This window comes from Heteronotia binoei, chromosome 7 (genome assembly GCF_032191835.1).
Source record: "Heteronotia binoei isolate CCM8104 ecotype False Entrance Well chromosome 7, APGP_CSIRO_Hbin_v1, whole genome shotgun sequence".
In the NCBI taxonomy this organism is placed as follows: Eukaryota; Metazoa; Chordata; class Lepidosauria; order Squamata; family Gekkonidae; genus Heteronotia; species Heteronotia binoei.
Window position 1 is genome coordinate 46053802 of NC_083229.1, and position 27047 is coordinate 46080848.

The window sequence follows — 27047 nt, forward strand, 5'->3', positions numbered from 1 at the left end:
TTTATATGTCATTTGGAAAAAATTGGGTTGTAGCCCAGTCTATGCCTATCCCTAGACCTGAGATGCTCAGGAAAAAGGAAGACACATAAATAAAATAAATGTCTTCTGCCCACATTGTTCTTTCCTTCCTTATAGACAGTGAGAAGGCTATTGTATTATCTGGACAACTAAATGGCATCAAGTAGGAAGAAGACAAGATATTTTTAAGCCTATAAGACTCAAACTCATTTGTTAGGAGGGCTGGATCTGTCACAAATGGGACTTTGTGGGGCTGGGCAATGAGTGTCATAAAATATAATGCCAGGTAGTGGAGATGTAAACTTTATAATGGACACAGACAAACACAATTAAAGATATTATTTTTTAACTTAAAATACAAACATGCTAAAACCTGTTCCAATAGTTTACGTTAGAAAGGTGGGGGAATAGTGGAATTTGGCAATACAATTTTTAAAATAAAACATCAAGAAAACACACAAGGCTCTGCCTCTGTGGAAACAAAGAAATGGCATTGTAAGCTTCCCCCCGCCCCCAGTCTACTCAGATTGGCAATGGCTTTCCAATATAATATCCTCCTTTGGGTTCTCACATTAGAATACTCACTATATTAGGTCCATATAGCAGAGATAAGCTGGCTGAAAACATCAACCCTTTGTTTGCAAGGACACGACTTGAGAAAGCATGAGTTTCAGCAGGCTATATTGCAGAACACAGACAAAGCTGCAAGGAAAATGTGGAATGAACCTTAAAATCTACCCCATGTTTTCCTTTCAGCAGCCAGCAAAGAAAGGCAGGAAGAACCTGGGAACTGAGACTCAGCCTGGAAACTTCAAAGGGTCTTTGAAGCACCCAGGCTGAAACTGAAAGAGACAGCCTTGGAACTTCAAAGGGTAAGGACAGGAGGGAGGGGGAGGCAAAAAAGTGCCCCATGGGCCTGATCAGAGCCCTGGGCATGCCGATTCTGGCCCACAAGATGGATGTTTGACACCCCTACTCTATACTCTCTAGTTAATTTTAACATTTCAGAACCTTATGCATCTCTCTTCTACAGTCTTTTTGAGGTGAGAAGTCCCCCTGTGGTGTGCCATAGGGAGCTATTCTCTCACCAATGATGTTTAACATCTATATGCGCCAGATTGCCTGAGGTTTCGGGCTGGGTTGTCACCAATATACAGATGACATCCAGCTCTATCTGTTGATGCATGGCCCGTTGGACAGCACCCCAGACCACCTGATCAGGGCATTAGAAGCCGTGGTGGGATTGTTGCAGTTAAATCGGCTGAAGCTTAATCCACCTAAGATGGAGGGGGGGGGGGAATCAGGATCCAACTTCCCACCCTAGATGGTGCCCCTTTCGTGCCAGCTCAGAAGGTGAGGAGTTTGGGGGTGATACTGGATGCCTCCCTTTCCATGGAGACCCAGGTCACAGCAGTTGCACGATCTGCCTTTTACCACCCTCAGCAGGCCAAACAGTTGGTGCCCTATCTGACGCCCCAGGACTTAGCTACAATGATTCATGCAATGGTCACTTCCAGGTTGGACTACTGTAACTCGTTCTACACAGGCTTGCCCTTGAGACTGATCCAGAAACTTCAACAGGTGCAAAATGCAGCAGCACGGCTCCTGACCGGATTGTCTGTACAGGCAAGCAGTTGACCAATGCTGTGCACATTGCACTGGTTACCAGTTGAGTACCAGATCTGCTTCAGGGTTTTAGTACTGACATTCAAAGCCTTACGTGGCCTGGGACTGACATATCTGCAGGACCACTTCTCCCCATATGAGCCCCGAAGGCAGCTGCAATCCACCAACCAACATCTTCTGATTATCCCTGGCCCAAAGGACATACATCTTGCCTCAACCAGGGCCAGGGCCTTTTTGGTCCTGGCCCCATCCTGGTGGAATCAGCTCCCAGTGAAGATACAGGCCCTATCAGATTTGTTACCTTTCAGAAGGGCCTGTAAGACAGAGCTCTTCTGCCAGGCGTTTGGTTGAGGCAGGCGGATGCCCTTTGCTTTATTGCCTATACCAGTGATGGAGAACCTTTTAGAGACCGAGTGCCCAAACCGCAACCCAAAACCCACTTATTTATCGCAAAGTGCCAACACGGCAATTTAACCTGAATACTGAGGTTTTAGTTTAGAAAAAACAACTCATAGTGAAATTAACAAACTGAAAGAACATTTGATCTGGATAGCATTTGCTTAGGAAACCAACAAAATAGTAACATGTCAGAATGGGAAAATGATGGTGAGAGTGTAATAAGGCAATAAATGGAGGCTGTCATTGCTCTGTTGCTTGCAGGTCTGGGTTAAACTGAGAACAAGCCTTTCCCAGAGGTGTTCCTGTCCACCTAATTCACTTTTGAACATGTAACATACATTGTAAACATCATTCTAGTTTGCCATTAGGAAAAAAGAATACATTAAAATATAGTGTGTTTAGTAGGAGCTGGTGGTTAGGGTGTCCAAATCAGATCTGGGAGGTCCTGATACATATGCCCACTCTGCCCTGGCAGCTTGCTGAGAAACCTTGGACCAGTTATATACTCTGAGTTAACCCGCCTCATAGGTTCGTTCTGAGGATAAAAGAGAAGGGGAGAGTGTGTCAAACCACTTCAGTATCACTTTTGGGGAGGAAGGCAGGGAGTAGATGATGTTAGTTAATAAATTAAGTTGATGAAAGGAGTCAACTGATTCACATGGCTAAATCTGAGTCCAGGAGCACCTTAGAGAACAAGATTTTTGAGAGTCAAAGGTCCTTTTATGTAATCAAGGGAGCTCTAATGCTGAAAGCTTGTGCCCCTTTCCCCAAATCTTGTTGGTCTCTAAGGTGCTCCTGGGCTCAAATCTAGTTGTTCTACTATGGACCAGCACGGCTACCCCTGGAAACTTCAGGGATAGTCTGCAGTGTATTAACTAGAAAGTCTGATGTGAGAAAGGAGTGCCAGTTTGGTGTAGAGGTTAAGTGTGTGGTGTAGAGTGTGTGGTTTGGTGCAGAGGTTATCTGGGAGAACCGGGTTGGATTCCCCACTTCTCCACTTTCAGCTGCTAGAATGGCCTTGGGTCAGCCATAGCTATCATAGAGCTGTCCTTGAAAGGGCAGCTTCTGAGAGAGCTTCTCTCAGTCCCACCTACTTCACAGGGTGTCTGTTGTGGGGGAGGAAGATAAAGGAGATTGTGAGCTGCTCTGAGACCCTGAGATTCAGAATGAAGGGTGGGATATAAATCCAATATCTTCTTCTTTCTTTAAACTAAAACTGCAATCCTATGCATGTGTAGAGAGTAGGTGCCATAGTGCTCACTGTAGATTACTTCCGAGAAACCATGCAGAGCAAACCCAATGAGGAATGCATAAGGGACTTGTAAATATTCATCTGGAGAAGAGGAGGTTGAAGGGGGAGACATAATTGCTCTTTTGAAGTATTAGAAGGGCTGCCACTTAGAGGAGGGCAGGGAGCTGTTCCTGCTGGCAGCAGAGGAGAGGAATGGCATAGGAAAAACTTTTTAACAGTAAGAGTTGTTCAACAGTGCAATCGACCCCCTCATAGACAGTCTTTAAGCAGCGGCTGAGCAAACACTTGTCAGGGATGCTCTGGAAAACCAGAACAGCAGTGCAACAGTTCAAAAACAGCTTATCAACAGTTTGCCTTATGGTTCCTGTAGCTTAAAAGAGATCTTCTCAGATACTGCTATCAGAAGCATCATATTTGAAAGCAAGGAAGTCTGCAGTTCCTCCCTTTCCAGTCCTAAACCAGAGGCGATCCCCGCTGCTGTTTCTGCCAGAGTAGTGGGATCCAACATTTCCTGTAATAAACCCACATCCCTTCAAAAAAACATGTTTTATTCAAGGTCCTGATCTCTTCTCTTCCCCCCTCCCCAATCCTGACACACCCATGCTCTCTTCTTCTCTTCAGCTTGGACTCTGCCACAATAGTTTTGAAATATGAAACACAACCAGGTCTTGGCTACATGAAAACGTGAAGCTGCCTTATATCCATCTCTCTAATGTAGGGGTGGACAAACTGTGGCTCAGTAGCCACATGTGACTCTTTCACACACATCGTGTGGCTCTTGAAGCCCCCACCAGAGAAAGCATTTATCTCTTTAAACAACTTCTTCAAGCCAAGTCAGCCAGTGGCTTGGAGAATGCATTTAAAGTTCAAGTTGCTTTCTTTCCACCTCTCTATCTCCCTCCCCACCTATTTTCTTTCTTTCCTTCCTTCCTTCTCTCAGACATCTGACATTTATTCTGTGTGGCTCTTATGTTAAGCAAGTTTGGCCACCCCTGCCCTAGTGGGTCCCATCTAACCCCCTCCCTAAAACTGCAGGAACACCTGCAAGGAATTTTCCTCTGTGTGTTGTGCTTGGGGGCTGCATTGTGGTTGCACCCCCCCACCTCAGAATTCCAAAGGTGCCCATGAGCTCAAAAAGGTTGAAATGCCCTGTTGTCTCGCTGAAGGAGGCCCAGTTAGGGTTGCCAGGTTTGGGTTGGGAAATACCTGGAGATTTGGGGGAAGGAGCCTGAGTTTTGGGAGAGAAGGAGCTTCAATGAGATATGACTCCAAAGCCTCATGCGCAGGGGGAGGTGGTGAGGGAGTGCGCGTGCCCACAGAGAGGGCTCCGAGTGCCGCCTCTGGCACCCGTGCCATAGGTTCGCCACCACTGGCCTATACCATCAGCTATCCTCCTCCACAATGATCTGCTATTGAACAACTGGGCCACTGATTATACTCCAAACTGCACTATGAGCCTGCCCTCCTTTGTATACTGTACTGTGTTGTGTTGCTGTTTTAATTGTATTTTATTGGTTTTATTGTATTGTATTTGCTTGGTTTTATTTTAATGTAATCCACTCTGAGCCCACCTGGGAAAGGGCAGAATATAAATTAATCAAGTAAATAAAACACTGAACAGTTTCATAAAATCTTAGAACTGCATAAAGACACTATAATTCTTGCTATTTTACTTTCCAATCCCTTTTCCCTTAATACTATTATAGTGAGTTTTTCATTTGCTGAGGAAATATACCAAACTGGTATTTTCAGTAAAATTTCCACATTGGGCTGGGCTCTCACAGATCTACTGTTCGGTTAACATGAAGCTTTCCTCAGGCACAAGAAGCTGTCTGCTATCTTGTGCCTTCTGCCAGAGAAAGAACATCAGCTAAATATATTCATATAATTCAAAACTATGACTAAAAGATATTTTCCTCGTTATCTCTATAGATTTATTCAACAGCAACTATGTTAGATTTCCACTCCAATATTTATCATTTCTTATGTTAAATTTCATCAACCATTAAGTTATATTTTCACTCAGTTTGGAGACAGTTCTTTGAATACAAATGCTGTTCCGTGCATAGTATAAAACAGGAACTTCAAAAATATTCATATTATAATAATATATGCCAAGAACGGCTTTTTAACATGCCTAGAATGTTCATGGTCCAAATCATTGGAAAATATAATTCATGTCAATTAAGTTAGATGTATTCCTTCCTATACAAAGTACTAAACATCCAGCAAGAAAAGCTGAAAACATAAATCAATTTTTTTATTAAAAAAAAAAATCACACTTACCATGGCAATAAACCGCCCAATAAAACAGAAATACGAAAGATGATCAGGATTGATTGTTGATGCTGGATTTATCTGAAGACAGTAGTTGCTCTTTCCAGCGTATTCAAACAGGCAGTACATAGGATTCAATACTTCATGGGAAAGCAAGAAGAACCATTCTCTACAAAATTTACAACAGGATAAAAGAGACAACACATAGGTATCTCCAAACATGGACAAAACTGTACAGACATAAAATACATAGGCAGCAATACGTTCCATTGACAAGAGAGATTTCTGTCAGCAGGTGAGATTTCCCCATCTCTCTCCCTTAGCCTGAAATGCTCCTTCAAATGCTGCTTGTAGAAAACAGGGAACTCCCAGGAACAGAATGAAGAGGAAGTCTGTATCTGCAGTGGGAATGAGGAGCAAGCTAAAATCACCCACCCACATGCAAATTCTTTACTGCATCGAAACCACAGACTACAATCTTATCTAGCACAAGCAGGGTTAAAATATGCACTGGCTGAATGTTTTGAAAATGTTTTCTACAGCCAATCACATCACTGTTATAAAAGCACGCCTCGCGGTCTCACTGGATCGCTCCTATAAGCGACTTATGGCTACCCCAGCCCCTCTTCAGCCTCAGTTCTTCCTTTAAAATTCTACCTCACGGCTATTGAACTCAAGGGGTGGGTATGATATGGATTTCTCAATACTAGTCTCTTCGGGGTTTTGTTTTGTTTTCGGATGGATATAAAACTCAATAGGTAGGGGACCACAGCAGATTTGATGGTTTTCCCAATATACAGGCACCAGAGAACTTTAAAGTAAACCACAGATATTTATTTAAACACACATAGACTTCAACTGGGGAATGGGAGATATTTACATAGGCTAAATTGTATCTCAAGTAGATAACAAGTTGCTCAGTAGTTCAGGCTTTCGAATATATATTTTTCTTAGGTCTCTCAGGCTTCATAGATCATATAGATTTCACTCTCCAACACTATTCTAGGCTGGCCTCTTGGGTATAATGTGCCAAATCTCTCACATCGACTGGTGCCTCTACTCCCAGCCCTTCAGATTTCTAGACCCACATCTATTCCCTCAACCACCTCTTTAGCTCTTAAGAGACGTGTATATGTGTTTGTGACCTCTCAGGTCTTCACTATGACTCTCCTTTTGTCACACACAGCCCCTTGGCTGTTTTTATTGAGCTAGCAGTGAGCTTTGCTTCTCTCGAAGACTCTCCTCAGCTCCTGTCTCAGCTCCTTCTAAGACCAACTGCTCTCTTTAGCAGTCTCCCTCAGACTCTGTCAGACACTAACTGCCCTCAGCTGTTAGCTGTCAATCACCTCAGAGTTCCGAGCACTCTGGCCCCCACCCTCAGATCACCTGACGCAGGCTCTATGCATCCTTAGTTTTCTTGTTAACCCGTTCATTACCGTCACAACTGTAGAGATGATTTGGTTTTAAAACAGCAAATGCTTAGTGACTGGATGCAGTAAAAATGATTAAAGTACTTCTGGATAGTTATGTGTATTTCCCACCTATGCATATTACTCTGTAATATGCAACCAAAGCAAGCATTTATGTATTAAAATGTTACATTATTAAATATACTTTATCATAAACAAAAAGGAAAAAATCATGCAATCAGATGTTAGGAAATGGGAACCCTTCATTTGATTCCCAGCTACAGATGTCAAACTGGAAAATGCTAACACAGTTCATACTTCTTCAAGCAAAGGTTTATAATCACCAGTGGACAAAAATTTGGGAAAGAGGGATAGCTTCATTAGTCTAAGGCAACAATCACAAATAAGGACCTTGAGGTTCTTAAAGCACTGACAGCTTGTGGTCTCAGCTTTTGTAAATTCATATCCATGACATTTCATATACAAATCTAAACTCTGTGTCTTAGGCATCTGATGAAACAAGCTCCAAATCTAAAACAGCTGAGACTAATATTTAAAAACTGAACCACTTTGAGACATGGTGAAAGGCAGGATGTGTTTAAATAAATAAAATAACATAAATGCTTGTATGTCAGACCACTGACAGCAAAAAGGCAATACATTGTAAAAGAAACAAGCTGTGGAATTCTATGTAAAGCTCAATGTTGTAACTCGGTGTTACAAGCCCAAGGACCACAGTCCACAATGAACAGAAATATCAGTTCAGTTTTGACAACCGTTCAGGCAACACTACTGAAGGACATGATCAACTATACTATGAGAAGAGTACTCACTTGCTAATCTTCCAACATGATATATGCAATCATCTGTAGACAATGCTCTTCTGCCACAGAAGAAACAAATCAGTTTCTACAGCAGGGGTCTCCAACTTTTTAGAGACTGTAACCACCTTTGGAAGCCCCCACTGTCCCATCAGCTGGCTTGGAGAAGGCATTTGTCTCTAAATCATTTCTCCCAAGCCAAGCCAAACCAGCAGCTTGGAAAATGCATTTAAGTTGCTTTCTTTCCATCTCTCCCTCCACCATCTTTTCGCTTTCCTTCCTTGCGGCTCTCAAACAACATCTGACATGCATGTCTTGTGGCTCTCAAATATCTTATGTTTATTTTATGTGGCTCTCATGTTAGGCAAGTTTAGCCACCCTTGATTTAGAGCAGGGGTGGCCAATGGTAGCTTTCCAGATGTTTTTGCCTACAACACCCATCAGCCCCAGCCAGCATGGAGCATGGCTAATGGCTGGGGCTGATGGGAGTTGTAGGCAAAAAACATCTGGAGAGCTACCGTGGGCCACCCCTGATTTAGAATATTAACTTTCTATCTTTTCTCTATGAAAGCAAACCACAAGTGTGGAACAATTTAAATACTTAACAAATATATGTGATTAAATGGTGCTGTTACAGGCAACTTAATTCACTAATCTCATCAAGAAGAAATTTATCAATGTTTCCTGTCTGTTAAGTATGGAAATAATAAATTGTGTTAATTCTGAAGCGCATCCTTCTCAATGTACTGACCATAGAGCTCACTACACATCAGAATCACAGATCCCTTTACAACAGTCCCACTACACACATTAAAAACCATTTAACAAAAATAGGTAAAACAATATTATCATCAATTAGTACTGGTTTGAAGCATCATCATCTTATCTTGAATACATATGAGTTTTAGCTAAGTGTCACTTCCTGGGGGTCAGTTGCATTTCTCACTACCTGTAACTCTTACATTTCTCAGACATTTTACCCAGTGCTCATATACTTTTTCTCTTTTATTGCATATGTGTTTGTTATGAATTTCCTTCTTCTATTTCACTCTTATTCTCAGTAAATCGAATAAAATAAATAAGTAAACATGATGAGATTAACAGTATACTAGCAGTATACAGCATTAAAATCATTAATTCCTGAAAGGCCTTGATTAATCACTGTACATTCAGTACAAAGAATCTGGTCACCCTGGAAGACAACCCTTTTTTTTTTAATAACATATATCCACTAAGAGTTTTGCAGTCCACAATGAACTGATTTGAACAAACAGAATCTCCTGTCTCAACGTTATCTAATTTAGGTAACCAAGACTGACTTCAAGATATGTCCTGCATCTTTCTCCCCCTTACTTGGGATATTTTCAGGACCTGGGACCACCCTCCTTCCCCCACTTTCAGACAGACAGGAACCATATATCTTAGTTCACCTGGCCCCTTAGCAGATAGAAAAGACTCTCTTCTTTTTAAATTCAAGTCTCTGGCCTTATAACTGAAGCTAGAATTTGTACCCAAATCATACTTTACTCCACCATATTTCAATTGGGCACGCTTGTGGGAGGCTCCACAAGTACACTTTACCTAGCTCAAACTACATTTCCATACCCTTGTGTGAATTTGGGTTTAACTAGTAAGTGAACCATATATCCCCTGATCACATAAAACCAGTCTTCATACAAAGTGATATATTAGCAACAGGGCTTTTTTTTTTTTTCCAAGGGCAGGGGGAGAATGCAACAGAACAGAGTTCGAGAACCTCTATGTGGAAACTAAACTAAAAAAAAAAACTGTTTAAAAGTTCATTAGAGGCACCTGTGTGTTTGCCTTCATTTCCCTCTTGACAGTCCCCGAATCTCTTTTTCCAGAAAAAGAAAAGTCCTGATTAGCATGGTATGCTTCCTGCAAGCCCCTCAAACAGTTTAACATGAGGGTTTTACCTGGCTAAACCACCATAATCCAATCCTTCTTCTCCTCTGAATATGACATACAATCGTCTTCGTAAGTCATAGGGTTTTAAAGCCATGATCTGTATAAAAAATTTGCACACAAAACAGAAAGTGACATTGAATAAAACAGAATAACTATAGAGCAAATTGTTCAGTTTTGAAGCACCTTTATTTTACATATAGCTATGCTGAATCATCACACACACACACAAAATGGAAATATAAAAAAGAGTTTAACACACACACACTATATTCACACACCCAAACTATTTTTCATGGCTCTTAATGTCATGTTCTTCCCCTCTCTGCCATATTCTTCTCCTTCAACACATGGTTCTAAGCAGTTACAAACACAGTGAGTAAAATGCTATCACTATGCTACAGCACCAGTCATATTTAGTTACATAGCACTGTCACCAAATAAAACCAAAATAATACAGAACCCACCAAGAAGAGAATACAATACACCCAGACTTACACAACACACTGACAATGAATGGTTTTTTTAAAATGTCTCTTTATTGCTAAAACCACTAGAATGTCCTCTGTGTCTCACCACAGTGCAGAATCAGAGAAGCCACTTTTTCAACTCAGTTGCAAAGGTATACAGTGTCACCCACTTGTCTCAGAAATGCTGGACTATGTTCCTCTCCTTCTTCCCCCCACAAAAGGGGAAAACTTTTTCACCTCTATTTGCATGCCCTTCAAAAGACATGACATGGAGGAAGGCTTTTTTACATAAAATAAATAGTTCCATAAAACAGGAGTTTCCTTTCACCACAGAATTAATCTTACACACCACTAGTTTTATACACCAAAGAAGGGCTGAACTAGACATTACTTTTTACATGAGTTAGCAATGGGGAACTTGCAGTCATACTACAGCTGCAAATCCTGGTGGCAACTCCAGTGTGAAAAGTACAAGCAAGCCAGCTTCTGAGCAGGATTATAACATGTAGGATTGCTAGCTCTGGGTTCGGCAATACCTGGAAATTTTGGGAAGTGGGGGACTCAGAGCTAGGACTGGTAGATCACCCCCCAAAAAAGTGAGAAAAGAGACTAAAACGGCAGGAAAAGAGACTGAAAAGAGACTAAAGAGACCAAGTTGTCAAGTGCTCCATATGGTTCAAATGTTAATGCTCATGTTTTTGCACTAAAAATTCTGATAAATAAAATATATGTAATTTTCAATAATCCCCAACCAAAAAAAAGTCATTGTTCGTACCTGCGTTTTGTTATGCCATGTGCGGAGAGGACAGCTGCTCCAGGATGATTATTCTTGGAGCATTCTAGTAGTAGGATGAGCCTCAGTCATGACAAAGGAGGGGGGGAGGTTAATCCTGACCTTCATCCCCCTCTTCCCTGTTTCCCACTTTTTCCCATTTGACACTTCAGGTCTCTGCACACAGAGTCAAGCAGGTGAGTTCTCCCCAGTTCTCCCTTAACATCCCTCTTAAATGATCAATTCCTAGGCTTCCCCTCCCCTCACCAACCAATTGTTGAGAACTCGCTCCGGGTATGTTTCTGCCTTTCTGCCAAGGTGGATCTTGTCTACGAGACATCGAGGTTGCATCTTCACCTCTGCGGGGCTCGATCTCTCTTCCTCTTCTCTTCATCTTGCTTCTTTTGGAGTGTCTCCAATTCTCAAAGCTCTGTCAGTCCAACCCTCTTTGATGAATACTGCCTGGTCTTCTTGTCTGCTGTATCCCTCCTTGTCTTCCACTCCCCCATTTCCCCAGCTCTCCTTTCGTTTGATGGTGGCCTCCTTGCTTGGAGATGGGAGGTAACTCCCATCTTCCCCGGGGGCTGGAGAGTCCGAACTCAGACAGCCGGTTGAGACCAGAAACAAATGTGTAAGTATACACATTTTGTGTAACTACAAAATGATAAAGAATCCTGTTCCACAGTTTTAATTTCTTGAGCACTTGAAGGCACAAAAAAGAAGAGAAAAGAGACTTATTCTGAAAAAAGAGACTTTAAGAGACTAACCCAGAAATAAGAGACTAAAAGCTAAAAGAGACCCACTCCTAGGCCTAGGACTTCAGCAGATGCCATAGTGCACCCTGCAAAGCAGCCATTTTTTCTAGGGGGGTTGACCTTGGTCATCTGGAGATCAAATATAATATCAAGAGATCTCCAGATGCTATTTGGAGGATGGCAACCCTAGTAGCACAGGGGGAGGGGTGCATTATTTGCTCTCATAGGAGGCTGCACATGTCTCCCTGCAACTAATATCCACCCTTGCATCCCCCAGGTTGTTCTGTTCCATATGCCAAAAACAGCTAGAGAGAGAAGAAGCCCCTCCTCACCCCTGCATCACTGTTCCAATCAGAACCAGTCCGAATCTGATCCCAGCTGCACTTTTTACACCGGAGCTTCCACTAAGAGTTGCAGCTACAATATGGGTGCAATCCCAAAGGAAAACCAACATCCAGTTTAATCCTAAAATATACTAAGTGAAGATTTCTTAGAATAGATTCTAGCCAATGCAGTATCAGAAGTTTAAAAATTCTGAACAGTTTTACAGAAGTTTCAGAGACAGATAAATTGGTCCAGAGACAGGTAGATATCCTAGAAATTTTTACATAACGAAGTAAGAGTAAAAGATCTTAAGATTCTGAATGTTTCACTTTAGTGACTATTCCTGAAAGTATTAAATATGGTTACCTGTTGAAAGGAATCTTCAAACAGCGTCTGTCTGGATACATTGATCTTCACATGACTTGGCAGAGCATTTGACTATAAACAAACATGAAAATATCAAAAATATATTCAAAGAATATTAAAATGGACATAATTTATTATAGGTACAGTACCTGACACAGATAACGAAAATGAGCCAGTTTCCATCTAAAGCTGCGTTCATATGCGATTTGTGGCCCTTTATTTCTATAAAGCAAAATATCAAAACTCATTATGCAAACAACATTCAAATTTCACAGTACTTTCAATGGTATACCAGCAACTGCAAAAATTCAAAACATTCCATTCAGCTTCAGAAACTACATTCTTCTCCCCCATAGCCTACAAAGCTCACCTTTGTGTATGCTTTCTTTCCTTCCTTCTGGCTTTACTCCCCCTACACTGCAGTAGCTCCAGATCTGCTTTCCTCCCTTCTTGCTACTCCTTCATTTTTGCAGAGGTGACTGTTGCCATAAAGCCAGGCATCATTTACTAGGGAAATTTAAAATGCTTCCTGAATACTAAGATATTTTGTGACCTCTGCACGTGCACAAGCATTGTTTTTGTTTTGGAAGATGGAATTGCCTCTTTTTCCTTCTTCTACAAATCACTTTTTCTTCAAACTGGGGGTTTCCTTTCTTTATAAGAACCAAGATTATAGCCACGGCTGGCCTAATCTGGAGACTATATTAAAAATCTGCACAGGAGCCAGCCCTGGTTATCAGGAATAAAGATAAGGCATTTTGGAATCCTCATTAACATTTTACTTACACAGTAGATTTACCAGTACGAGGATCGTTGAAGGTAGTTGTCCGTGTATTATGATCAACAAAATATCTAACACCTTCTCTGGTGTACCTAATTTCCCAGCCTTCAGGAAGGGGGTCCTCATTTTGTAACCTGCAGGAAAAATGTAAAATATACTTTTTTGGAGGGGAAATCTCAGTAATCTTTCACCTGGTTTAATATTATTTCATTTAAATACATTAATAAAAAACATATCAACACACCCCTGTGTCCGCGGATCTTCCCACTGTGTTGTCTTTGTGTTGTGATTCACAAAATACACTCTGTCATTTGAATCTACTCTCCTTTCTAAAATACAAAAACAAAACAGTGTAAAACAATAGCTAAAACAAACAATTCACAGGTTTCTGTTTCGTATATAGATGTATTCCTTACCCCAGCCTGGTGGTAAAGGACCAAGAGGATCATTTTCTGCACTCAACATTGAGGCCTAATGAAAACAAAAGAAAAATTAATAGATCTACTGGAATGTAATTATTTTACTGTAAATGCACAAGTAATGGGAAAACTGCTAAAAGCAGTTCTTTACAGTAAGAATCCCAAGGTTCTATTCTACTTCAGTGTCTTCCACCGCAAGCAGCCTTTTTATAATATAATTTGGCTGTTTTATTATTTGAGCTAATTTTTATTATGCTTTTATATGTTTGTTATGGCTGAGGGTATTTTTTGGGGGGAGGGTATTTTGGACACAAAAAGAGGATACAGGTAGGATATACATTTAAAACAAAATAAGTAATGAAAAATTATTGAAATACATATTACAATATTGAACCCATTACTGAACCTGCCTAGATACCATGAAGTCTCTCAGTGTAACAGACTGCACTTTTTAAAAGTTTAGAACTGCTGTGAAGATTAATTCTTCACAGAGCCAGAGAGTCTTGAGTGACAGGCTACTCCAAGGAATCGGATTAGTTAGCATCAGCTGAGCAGAGAAAGTCTTGAGATAGTTGCACACTGAGAGTCAGTCTGATTTCTGCCTTGACGGAATTCACTGATCTCAGCCCTAACTGAGAAGAGTTGAGTACTGACAGTTTCTGAATTCAGCCCTGACTAAGAGTTTAACACAGACAGGAGAACTGGGGAAAGTTGGCAAGGAGGTTTGGGAAGTAGGCGAAGACTCCCATTTGGGCAACAAAAAAGTGATAGATCTAAAGACAGAAGAAAATTCCCTACCCAGTCAAACAGGGAGTTAGCTGTGAAGAGTAGAGAGATCCCACATGTGATGTGGTTAGAAACTGCCTATGGAGACCTTAAGAGTCAGTTAAAAACTCAAGATGCGTACCAGTGTTTCAAGAGAAGGGGTTTGACTACTAGAAAGAGTGTACCAGCCTTCTGGAAACCAAAGGAGTTAGAGAAAGTGTACTGAAATGTTTGTGCCGAACACTGGACAAAAGTTTCTCAACATAAAATTCAAGTAACTCTGAAGAGCTTAAGAAACTCTGATTAACTTGTAATATAAGAACTAAAGTCTGTGCATGTACTGGTTTTACCTCAGAAATTTTACCTCTGTTTTCACCTGATCTTTCCCCTCTATGTTGAATAAAATATTTTGTTAGTGAAATATAAAAACTTGAGTGCAATAGAATCATATAAGTTAAAAAACCATTCCTTCCTTCACGTTCTTGGGCTGAGCAAACAGTCAAAATATCATACTGTGACAAGTGGGACCACCAGAATTCTACAGGAACGAAAACAGACAAACAAAGTGGCTCAGTCACAAAAGAGAAAGAAAAATGAAGGGAAATTTTTGCCTCCAAGGGAGGGAAGTAGATGGAGGAGTCATACTTGGTTATCCTCATTATGGAGGAATGTGTATTTAATATGCATAAGGCAAAAAAGGTCAATACTACATTTTGTAAATTTACCGAATAGAGGTATCGCTGGTTGAACTGTTGCATAGCTCCCTGAAGTTGATTGCGCTGAGACTGCCATTGTTCAAAGTTCCTGACCGATTCCATTGTTGGTCGCTGCCATGTTGTTGTTCGGGTATTATGGTCCACATAATAAACTCTTCCACGGTCATCAACCCTCCTTTCCCACCTACCCAACAAAAATCCAACATTAGTAGCTATTTTCTACCCAGCCATTACACAAAAATTATTCTCTATAAGCAACTAAATTCCCTTTGCAAATATTATTTTGTCCAGTCTTTCCTTGCTATAAACCTAAGTCTGCCAAATGTTTTCTGCACTAAAATTAACAAGTTATATAATAAAATCTGACAATCTACTCCAAAATTAGAGAACTTGTTCTAAGCAACTATCCAAGTGACTTCTTTCCTATGTTACCAGTCTGACCCCATAAAACTAACATAATGTCATATATGGCAGTTGTTGCACTGACATTAATATGCTTTCAAAATAGAAAGTAACGGCAATCCTACCAGCCTGAGTGCTGTAAGTACAAAGTCTAGACTAATTTAATGAGCAAACAATACCTCATAACAAAGAAGACTAGCTCAGAACTCTGAACATGAGAACACACATGAAAGTGACTTATTCTGAAACAGACACTTGGTCCATCAAAGTCAGTACTGTCTATTCAGAGTGTCAGCAGCTGTCCAGAGTCTCAGGCAGAGAGAGGTCTTTTACATCACCTACTGCCTGGTCCTTTTAATTGGAAGATGATTGGGAACTGAATCTGAGATGCTCTATCACCGAGCCATGGCCTCTGAAGCTACAGCAGTGAGCCATCTACAGTGAATGGTTCTCAGAATGGGGAGCACAACCAGCCTTTGAAAATCAAGAAAGCTATTTTATAAAAACAATTTTTAAAAAATTGTTTATACCTTTTAGGTAGACCCACTTTTTATTTCTTCATTTTATGGCCAGTTGCTAAAATGGATCCAGTGAAGGTTAGCCAGCAGATTCCAAAATAAGCTACAGTACTTTGTCTTGAACTAACTCATATTTACAGATCTTAACATTAAACCTGAATTTCACTATAGCAACTATAAATTTTATCTTTGCTGTTCAGATCTGATACTACAGCCACCATATAGCCTTCCATGTACAAGAACTTTTTACAAGAACATTATACAACTTCAAATGAAGGGTACCAACAGAACAATTATTTACTTCGAACTATTTTAAAAATAAAAACATTCAGTATGGAAGACATTATGAATTTCAGCTAACAATTTCTACAAGATTGTACAGTAGGTTCCACAACACTTAGTAATGAAACCTATGCAATTCCAAACTGTCTCCTGTCTGCCAATTTAGTTTAAAAGATCAGTGTTTAAAAACATGAAAGAAAATTACCTCTTAAATCAATTTCAGCTAGACTAAAAGAAAAATCCTTCAAGCTATTATGTTGATGGTACTTTACACCATCTTCACAATAATGAAGATGTCATAAGAATTTAGGAACATACTTCCATATGTCCAAAGCTGCAAAGAAATGCTCTTTGGAAACTCATAAATTAAGTGGGGGTGTCAACTGCTAGAAACACTTTGAAACCTCACTCTTCTTTTGTTTTTAGCTGTATGATTTCTTTCCTGAATAGTGAGAGATATCAAGTTTGGTTGTGGAGTCTAATGGAACAGTTGTACTAACATTTTAAAATTTGAGATTAAATTTAATACCTGATCCAAATGTGGCTTTATTAAATTTATTTAATAAATAAATAGGAAATTGGTACATCCAGAGGAAAATAGGAAACTGGTACATCCAGGCATGGCGCAGGCCTTTCCAGCGCCCCAGGCCGAAAGCAAGCCGCTGCCTTTTTTATCTTTTTAAATTTTTTCACGCACACGTGGCCCAATGATGTCACTGGAAGTGACATCATCAAATCGCGCACAGCGCGTGTGGCCCCCCTATTCTCGGCTCTCTCCTGCTTTAAAGTGGGAGAGGGCCAGGAACCCCCCCCACACACACACACCTCAAGAGGCTTGCAAAGTCTCAGCAAGGGTGGGAAGACAGCGGGCAAGCTCAGAGTTTCTGGCTCTGAGTGGACTCGCTCCCCACCCCCCACCCCGACTTCGCCGAAGGTCGAAGACAGCGGGCGCACTCAGAGCTGCCAGCTGAGTGTGTTTGCTGCCATGCCACCTCCCCTGAGTTTGCCAACACTGGGGGCGTGGCATGGCAGTGGCGAGGTTGGGGGCGGGGAATTTTGGCGAGGTGGGGGGCCAAGGAGCAAGCGCACTCAGAGCCGGTGGCTCTAAACATGCCCCTTTTCTTCCTGACCTTGCAGAGGCTTTGAAGCCTCCGCAAGGTCAGGAATTTAGTGGCATTGGATGCGGCGGGAGAGGGGGCGTCTTATGGCGACCCTAGGCCTCTGGCATCCCAGGCATCTGCCTAGTTGGCCTACTCCCACACACTGGCCCTGGGTACATCAATTATTAATAATTTTAGCAGCTGTGAGATCCATCATATCTCAAAATTGGAAACCCACACAAAAAATTACTTTTAGTACATGGTACAAACATTAGTGGATTACAGCTCTGTTAGCTCAAATTAAATTACTAAGAAAAATATCAAGTACACATGGATAGGTTTTATTCTGTTTAGAATTCATTTTTTTTTTTGCCAACCAACACTCAACAACTCTTCACCTTCCATCTAGTATAGAAAATTATTTTAATGTGCATTTTAATTTATTGTTATATTTTGTTAATGTATGATTAGGAAATAAAAAACTTTAAAACCCTAGAAGAAGAAAGCCAAATCAATACAGAAATTTTAAGTTACCCTGGTGGCAAAGGTTGTGGCCTTTCCCAAGTTGTAGTTCTTGTATTGTGATCAACGTAATAAGTTCTACCATGAGGATCCTTTCTCTGTTCCCATCTTTAAAAAAAATAAACAGGAAAGTACAGTCAGTGGCTGAATTTTCAAAGACCAAAGTTTATTTTCATTCAAGTGGTTTTTATTCTCCTGTAAATCATGAGCTAAAACTTTCTAGACAAAATAGACTAAATATTTGAGATGCTAATCAATATGAAGAAATTGATTAAAAGAGTCTACAAGATGTAAAAGTCCAAGCTAATTAAGAAAAATGAGATACTATTGAGATAATATTGCAACCACCAATCTATTATGTGAATAATAACTCTAGCATTTCAGCACTTCAGCAAGCAACCTGCTGCCTCATTTAGTGTACAATATTCAACTGTTATCACCTGAAACATGATATACTTTAAGCACAATCTGCGATTTTCATTAAAATGTATGCATATTTCACATTTATACCTTACTTGTTTTGTATCCCAGAAAACTACGTCACAATTTCTTGCCTAGACAAGGGGAACAGATGATACTTATATAGCTGCTAAATGCACATACAGGATGAAGAGGCTTTATATCAGCTCATGGCAATCTGATGGACAGAAAAAAAGGTCTGCAGTCCTACCTTTCCTTTTAATCTAATCCAGTCATATTTATTACATTTATAACCCATTTTTCTTCCAACACGAGAGTCTCAAAAGGTCTCGAATCCAAGCACTTCCCAGACAGGAAGGTGGTTGAATCATATGTCTTCTAACCAAACCCTGAGAAATGTCCAGCAGACAGTCACACATACTATCTGTCTGTTGTACGGCCAGAAAAGAACTTCTAAGTGGAATCAAGATGCTCTGATAAACTAGATTATATGTTTGGCTATGAGTCAAGTCTTGCTTACCCTGAACCGGACAGAAGCTGAGGGAAAATTACTTCCCTAAGTACTGCACAGCCGGATTTGTATAAGGACCACAGCAGCACAAGGGGACAAAGGCTTCTTTTCCCACCTGAAATAGTTTCTGAGGGGACATTATTTGCCCCACTGCAAAGCTGTACAAATACTGCTCTTAGGGGCCATTTTATGGTGGGAAAATGGAAAAGGGCAAAGGCAGAAGCCCTCCTATCCAAACAGGGCTAGTGGCACTTCTGGAAAAAAAATTTCAGACAGCTGGTGTATTATCTAATCCAGTGGCAAATTTCTACAAGTCCTGTTACAATGTTCAAGAGAAATCTGAGAGGTAACAGCATGAATACAAATATATTATTTCCTCAGCAACAGAGCAAGGAGGTACTGGTAGAGTTAAGAGGTCAAAATGTCCTCTTTCCTTTCCAGCAAGAAAGAAGGCTTTATATGTGTTGCTGCTGTTCTGACAATGCTGATGTATCTTCCTCCACTGAATGATTTTTTAAACTTTCAAAAAAACTTTTAAAATTTTCTCCACTGAACGATGACAGAATACTGAATTGAATGTGAATACTAATTCTATTCAGTGGAAGGAAGATAACCTGACAGAGTAAACTTAACAAATTTGTGACCATAACTGAGAGGGGCAAGTTCCAACCATTTAGGTATATTAAAACTAGATCCAGATGGGTAGCCATGTAGGTATGAAGCAACTGCAAAACTAGTTTTGTCCCTGGTTTAAACATACTGGGAGCAAAGCGAAGGAGATGCAAATTCCTGGATGTTCTCCTTCCACTGAGTAATTGGACAATGACATTAAGCCCCACAATCCCTTTCTAATATTTAAATCGGGTCAGCTTAACAAATTACTCATGTCTATAGCAACCATAAATCGTATCAATTTCAACAGTTGTAGCTAGGTACCACTGATTACAGAAAATCTACTTTTTGGAAAAAACACTAAGAGCTGCATAGATGTTGTCAGAAAGTCAGGAAAAAATGCAGAATTTTGCTACAGCAGGGCAACATACAATACACAGAAGAGTTACCTTGGGCAAGACCCTAGAAGCTAGTTCATAAAGTCTTTGGCCCCGTATATTATAGCATGATCTATTCAGGCTAGGTTGCAATCAGTCTGATCACATGAGGATGCAAACTGCATGAATCAGAACCTTCAAGAAGGGGCCACATAAGTGGTAGCTGATTTTCAAGTCACCATATATAAAGGCCCCATGCTGCTGGTTCACAAAATTAGCTCATGCAGGTAAACAAGAGCTACAAGAGCTATGGGTGAGTCTTTGCTTTCCTCTCTCAAAAAAGCAAAAACTTTCATGGAGAGTTGCTTCCACTGTAGAAGAAAACTGGCCCTGCTCATCTGCACAGCAGCACTCATCATTTACTTGTTCTAGAAGTCATACTATGTCATGTATATACCACAAGGAGTTACAACCTACTAAATGTAGTAGGCTAAAAACTGATGAAAGCACCACGTTCATGTGTAAAGTCTTCTTTAAATACTATAATATTATTAATTAATGAAAATATATTCCACCTACCCTGGAGGCAAAGCTTCTACGGCACTGTTAGCAGGTTGTTGCCTTACAGCTTCCCCAGCCACATTTGAAGACTCCCTTGGTTTGGCTGCTTCTGCAACTGTGTTGTTTCTCAGATTTGAAGATGCAATGTCTGTGGGAGCAACAGTTTCAGTTCCAGCAGAAACAGTGGGGGCAGTTGTAGAAGTGCTGTTTTCAGAGATATTAGTAGCTTCTGCTGCTGAAGAAGGTTCTGTAGTAGTGGTAGTGCAATCTGCAGATGTAGAGGATACTTCTGTGGAATCCATAAAAGTTTCAGGAGCTGAACAATTATCCGTTTCCATCATGGATGGCTCGCAATTAACTGAAAAGGGCAGAGAGTATTAGATACACAATTTGTAACATCCAAATAAAGTTCAGATATACCAATAAAGGGAGGAAAGGAAGCATGGTAGCCCAATCTTGTCAGAACTTGAAAGCTAAGCAGGGTTGGTCCTTGAAAGGGAGACCACCAAGAAAGACTCTGCAGAGAAAGGCAATGGCAAATCACCTCTGCTTCTCACTTGCCTTGAAGCCCCATGCTGGGGTCGTCATAAATCAGCTGCAACTTGACGGCAATTTACATACATACAAACACACCAATAAAGACTAAAGGGCTATACTCTGATATTCTGCTTAAAGTACAGTTAAAGGAGCATTTGGAGGTCAGGTGTGGAAAATTAATTTAAGTCAATAGTTTTATGGTAAATTGACTTAAAGCAGACTTTTAATTTCCCTCAAAGAAGCTCAATTCTTCATCAACACTGTATGACTGCCATTTCCAATACAAAAATCATAGTTGTGTACAATATATATCAATTACATGACAGTCACAGAAACTCAGCTAATGATGATAATCTTGCAAGTACCTTGTCTAAAATATAATTAAAATATTGAATATAAAGTATTCACCACCTGAGATCTATAAAAAATTGTTTTAGATGTGGTACCTAAAGAAGAAAGTACAGCTGACTGTCAATGAGCAAAGCAAATATATTGAAATTGTATGGAGGTACTTTAACCCTAAACAACATACACTTGTATATTAACTTGTTTTAATCACAAAACAGTTAATAGTACACATTTCCCTTTGTGAACTATCTGAAGTACAAGAAAGAAAACTGTTTTAAGTACGTTATTTAAACAGCCTTGTTTTAAGATCAAGCATTGTTGTTGTAAGTCACCTTGGGTTCCACTCAGGGGTGAGAAATGTAGGCTGCCAACATTTTTAATGCATAGATCAATACTCCCTTAGCAAATTTTTAATCCCAGAATACAGAAATACTTCAGACTTCGCTACATAACTGTAACTATATATACAGGCATGTATCAAAGAACCATACAAATGCACTCAGAGGATTTTCTCACTTATTAACCCCACTGCAGTCTTTCCTGTCTTCCCAAAGTCAGGAGATAGTTTATAAGTAGGTGATGAAGCCAGAAAAAAGTAACCTCCACAATGAGTACATGGAATGAAATGCTTCCCACTTGTTTACAGGGCCTTTAAGATTCCAACTACAACAACAAATCTATAGCCAATACCTGAAATTAATTTGGCTTAGCTATAAAAATAAAAGTTAAAAAAATGTTTACAGGGCTATACTGTTTCTTCCTCTTACCAATGCTGTTGCCAGGCTGGGTTGTAATTGGTTTTGGTGATGATGTATTTTTGGGTCTGGCTGCAATATGAGAAGGAGATGGTGTGCTGTCTCCACTGTCTCCATTAACCGCATGTATAGGGAATGGGTTCTGTACTACAGAACTTGATGGTTGATTGTCTACTCTATTAGAAACATCACAAGGCAGAATTCTTGTCACCATAAATTTTTTTAGATTAGACCCACTACATAAAATTTACACAATTATCATTAAAATTCTGATGAAAATGATTATCAATCTGAACTGCAAGTTCTCTGCTTAATAACTCCTGACAACATCTCATGCACAATACAAGTCAAGTAATTTGCTAAAAATTACATTTGAGTGGTCATATAATAGATTCCATCACTTGTTCTTCAGACTTAGGGTTATTACAATGAATTTACTTAGCTTTTCACTTACTGATCCATATTAGTTTCTATTAGCTTAGTTTGCAATTGTTACTGTAAAGGGTAACTTATTTTCTACCATTGTAAATTATTTAACATAGTATATGTAGTATATTTCATATGACAGAAGTAAGCTTCTCCCACTCAACAGCCGTAGAAGAAGGCAGATTCCTTACTTGCTCCCCTCAGTGCTGTGCTTGACTGGAAAATAAAACCTATACCCTCATGCTAGTAACAATCAGACAGCCTTTATCTGACATGGAGGTTTGTTCCCCTCTGAGAATGATAAGGCACTTAACACAGCCAGATCCTTCAACACTAGCAACTCACAGCACAAGAAAACCTTACCTGTTTTACAATTAGGACACATATCAGAAAGAGATGAGTACTTCACTGCTAGTTATTTGTAAATGTATTTCCCAGAGTAAATCCTAAACAGAAAAAAGTGGTATTCTACACCAAGGACAAAAAGTGTGAATGGATCCTGGGAATGGATAATTAATCTTTGCAACTTTGTTTCTCAACTACTAGTGCATGCAAATCTAAATACTATTCTTGTTATAGTGGTTTAAAAGTAGGGATGGGCATAAACTGGGAACATGGAGATTTGTGGTTCATGGGGTCTCACAAACCACTAACCTTCACAAACCTTCCCATTTATTAAACTGGTTCATTTCATAAGGTCCAGTTGACTCTCCTCTACCTGCCCTCTGAGTTTGGTGAGGACTGGAATTAGGTAGATCGAGTTACAGTTCCCCAAAGCAGGTGTCCCCAGGAAAGTACTCTGGGAAAATCACAGCTGCAGGTTCAGGAGTGTGTTAAAACGGACACCCTGATACTAGACGTATCAGACTTGCAGAGGAATTTCCCAGGATGCTCCTGGTTTGATGAGGACTGGATTGGGCAAAAAATTTTCTGTGGGAAAATACACGTTTTACTGAAGATTATTTTTTAACAAAATAAATGCTAAGAAAGTTATTCAAAGTTGCATCAACACAACACAACATCTTGATCAAAGTGATTTTTCATCAGCTTTCCCCATCATCACACTGCATCTCCCATAATACTATAGAACAGGAAAGGGTTCTAGAGACGGGACGGGATGGCCAAGAAGGGGGGGGGGGAGGAAAAGAAATATTCATGGGAGGAAGGCTTTTCCTTTGTGAGGACTTTATTTTTCAGTTTTTCTGATGGAAAAGAAAAGTGTGCTTACACATGAAAATTTATACCCTAATACAAATTTGTTGGTCTTAAAGATGCTACTGGACTAAAATCTGTTCTGTTTTCAATGCTATAAAGTTTAACTTAATATCTAAATATGCTGGTAGTCCTACTGCTATGACTCTCAGAGAATTTCTCTCCAAATAATACACTTTTTGTTTACTACAGAATTTATTTCCTATCTTATACTTCTAATTTTTCCACCTGATAAAGATTTGTTTGCTAGTATAAATGTTTGCTAATATAAATGAATTTATATTAATAAATTCCATAAATGTGCCAGATACAACTGTATATGCTAACAAATTTATACATTACATATTTTAAATTGCTAAATCTCTAAAATTAGTTTAGGTTTGATAGGAAAATCAATTTTCCCCAAAGTTTCCTTTTTTGCTTGGGGGAAAAAAGTGAGGAAATAAGGTTTTGTCCATGGCTTTAAACTTTTGAGAAATTTTATATCTCGTCATCCAGAGCAGGGTACCATGCAGTATAGGGGTCTGTAATTATAAGGGAACACAGAAGGAATTGTCTTACCATTCTATTCCACAAATGGAATCTACTGTGCAAACACATTACATTCATAGAAAGGCAGAACAATTCCCAGAAAGTCTGCATGGCATCATGCTCAAGAAATTCCCTCCAGAATCACAGCAGTGGCATTTTAGGGAACACAGGAGGCCTCTGGGAGAGGAGGAAGAAGATGAAAAATAGTTTTTTCAAGTTCTGATGTTGATATAATTTTGAATTCAACAATTCTGCAATGATAATTCCAACAACACCGTTAACTGAATACAAGTCAGTAAAACTTCTCAGTTTAGCCCTGAAACACACAATATGATAGTCTATTATATCAATTCAATTTAAGACTGTAAAGGCGTAATCACGTGGTTACCACTGTTTTATTCAAAAGAAATCTGACCTGGAAGCGATTCTTACTGATGTTTCTCTGTTTTCATGTAAAGCATCGCCATTTTGCTGGACTTCTACTAAACAGTAAGACAAAAATTAGATTTTCTTCTCCTTCATTTATTTATTTATTTATTTTATGATTTATATCCCGCCCTTCCCAACAAGTGGCTCATATACCAAAGAATAATAAAAGGGTATTTTCCCCACATGCATTCCTACTTTAACTTACTGGTTAGTGAACTGCAGTTTGTAAGTGATTCTGAGTCAAGCACCAAACCATCAAGCACGATTATCAGTTCTCCTGTTTGTACCAAGCCGCTCTTGTTTTCCAATGAGAGTTTCAATTGTTCTTTGACACTTTCTACTACAAAAAAACACATTTCAAAAATCAGCCACTGGATACAGTAATTTTAAAACAGACCTATGCAGTGCCAATCTTTTTAAATAGATGTTTTAGGGGGTTTCCTATTCAGCTCTGTAACCTGAAGATCTATGTATGATTCCACATGAGCAATTTTAACTATTGAAATGACCCACATTCCCAAATATAGATAAAACAAAATATACATTCTCATAATTATCCTCTTGTACCTACTTGTCAGTTATAGCCCCTGGTTACTTAAGTTTAGTTAACGTACCTTACAGCTTTGCATACAAAGTTCAATGAACTGTAACAGCATAAAATTTTTCATACAAGCATCAAGTATAAGAGATAAGAATCCTAAAAATCAATTCTATCCCACTGGGGGATCTGATCTGGTCTCTGGAACGGACCACCATCACACCTTCCATGTTGCCCCTCAGCTATTCTGTGTCACATAAACTGAGACAAAGGCAAAACAGGGTTGCAGTTACCTGTAACTGTTGTTCATCAACATCTTCTGTGCAGACGCACATTGGGACTACCTCAGGGCAAGCCTGCCATGGAGATTGAGTTACTAGCTTAAACATTTCTAGAACAGGGTGGTCTGCCCCTGGAGTATACTGAGCATGCTCCAACTTTCCAACCTCAAAGGTCATCTGATCTAAAATGGACCACTCCCATTCCCTTAGTTCCACCAGCACTTCTGTATGCTCTGAATATTAGGTATCAAAATGGGAGCCCACAGAGGGGAAGGCAGGAAGGAATATGTTTCTGCACAGAAGATGTCAATGAACAACAGTTACAGGTAAGTGCAACCCAGTTTTCATTGTCCATCTTCATGTGCAGCCCCACACTGGGACCCACTCATGAGCTTCTTACCAAAGGTGGAGGGGCGAGTCTCTCATTGGAACAACAAATGGAGGATTGCCTTCCCAACTTCCGCATTGCTCTGCTGATGCAGATTGAGGGCATAGTGACGAATAAACATCTCAAGTGAAGACCAAGGTGCTGCTCTGCAGATCTCCATAAGTGGGATCTGTCTCTGGAAGGCCAAAGAAGAGCCTTCCGCTCTTGTGGAATAAGCTTTCAAGTCAATCAGGCAGGGAAGCCTTGATAACTTGTAAGCCTGCTGAATGGTCGATATCACCCATTGGGACAAAAGAGATGAGGCAGCAGCACCCTTACAAGGGCCCCAATAACACAGAAACAGGTTACTGGACTTCCAAAAAGCCCATGTCCAGTTAATGTTACACAATAAAACTCTCTTGACGTCTAATGTGTGATTTCCTTTCTGCATCAGATGACAGGTTAGGGAAAAACACGGGAAGAGACAGCTCTCGAGCTAAATGAAAGCTGCTAACTACCTCGGGTAGAAATCCTAAACAGGGGTGCAACCTGACCTTACCCTCAAAAAACTGACGGTATGGTGGATCTACCCTTAATGGGGCAAGCTCACTCACTCTCCGAATGGAGGCTACAGTCACCAAAAATGCAGCTTTCCAGGATAAATAAGACAAATCACATGAGGCTAGTGTTTCAAATGGGAAATTCATTAGGGATATTAAGGCTAAAGACAAGGACCATTGTTGGACAATAAAGAATTTAGGAGGAAACATATGTAACCAACCCTTCAGAAAACATTTTACAAGTTTATGAGAAAATACTGACATACCTTCAATGTCAACATGGAATGCAGAAACAGCAGCTAAATGGACTCTGACAGAGGAGACTGAAAGGGCCCCCCATGCCAGGGACAGTAAATAATCTAGTATAGGAGATAAAGGGCATGTAAAGGGACAAAGGTCTCGTTCAGTGTACCACTGTGTAAACAGCAGCCATTTTCTGTTATAAGAAGTGAGAGTAGATGGCTTACAAGCCTCTTTAATAACCTGCAAAACTTCTGCAAAAAACCAAATGTCTATAAATCTAACAGCCATGCCGTCGGGTGCAGGTTCTATACATTGTGGTAGTAACAGCATCCGTGAACTAACAAGTTGGGAACCTGCAGGAGATGTATGAAGGATCCCTGAGAGAGTCTGAGCAGCTCTGGGAACTAAATCTGCTTCAG

The 27047-nt window shown here is 40.0% G+C and overlaps 1 protein-coding gene across 2 annotated transcripts in view; it reads right to left on the reverse strand.

Moving 5' to 3' along the window:
- WWP1 (WW domain containing E3 ubiquitin protein ligase 1) overlaps nt 1-27047 on the reverse strand; it is a 91338-nt gene that overhangs the window by 9257 nt on the left and 55034 nt on the right. The window contains exons 5-17 of one of the 2 annotated variants that reach the window (XM_060243547.1): nt 24845-24979; nt 24626-24689; nt 22054-22217; nt 20420-20759; nt 17933-18028; nt 15106-15280; nt 13613-13667; nt 13441-13525; nt 13202-13330; nt 12565-12637; nt 12416-12487; nt 9740-9828; nt 5582-5741 (exon numbers count right to left, since the gene is read on the reverse strand). In XM_060243547.1, coding sequence (XP_060099530.1) covers nt 5582-5741; nt 9740-9828; nt 12416-12487; nt 12565-12637; nt 13202-13330; nt 13441-13525; nt 13613-13667; nt 15106-15280; nt 17933-18028; nt 20420-20759; nt 22054-22217; nt 24626-24689; nt 24845-24979 — 1637 coding nt within the window. Of the gene's footprint in view, nt 1-5581; nt 5742-9739; nt 9829-12415; nt 12488-12564; nt 12638-13201; nt 13331-13440; nt 13526-13612; nt 13668-15105; nt 15281-17932; nt 18029-20419; nt 20760-22053; nt 22218-24625; nt 24693-24844; nt 24980-27047 lie in introns of both variants that reach the window. The other variant, XM_060243545.1, reaches the window with a different exon arrangement.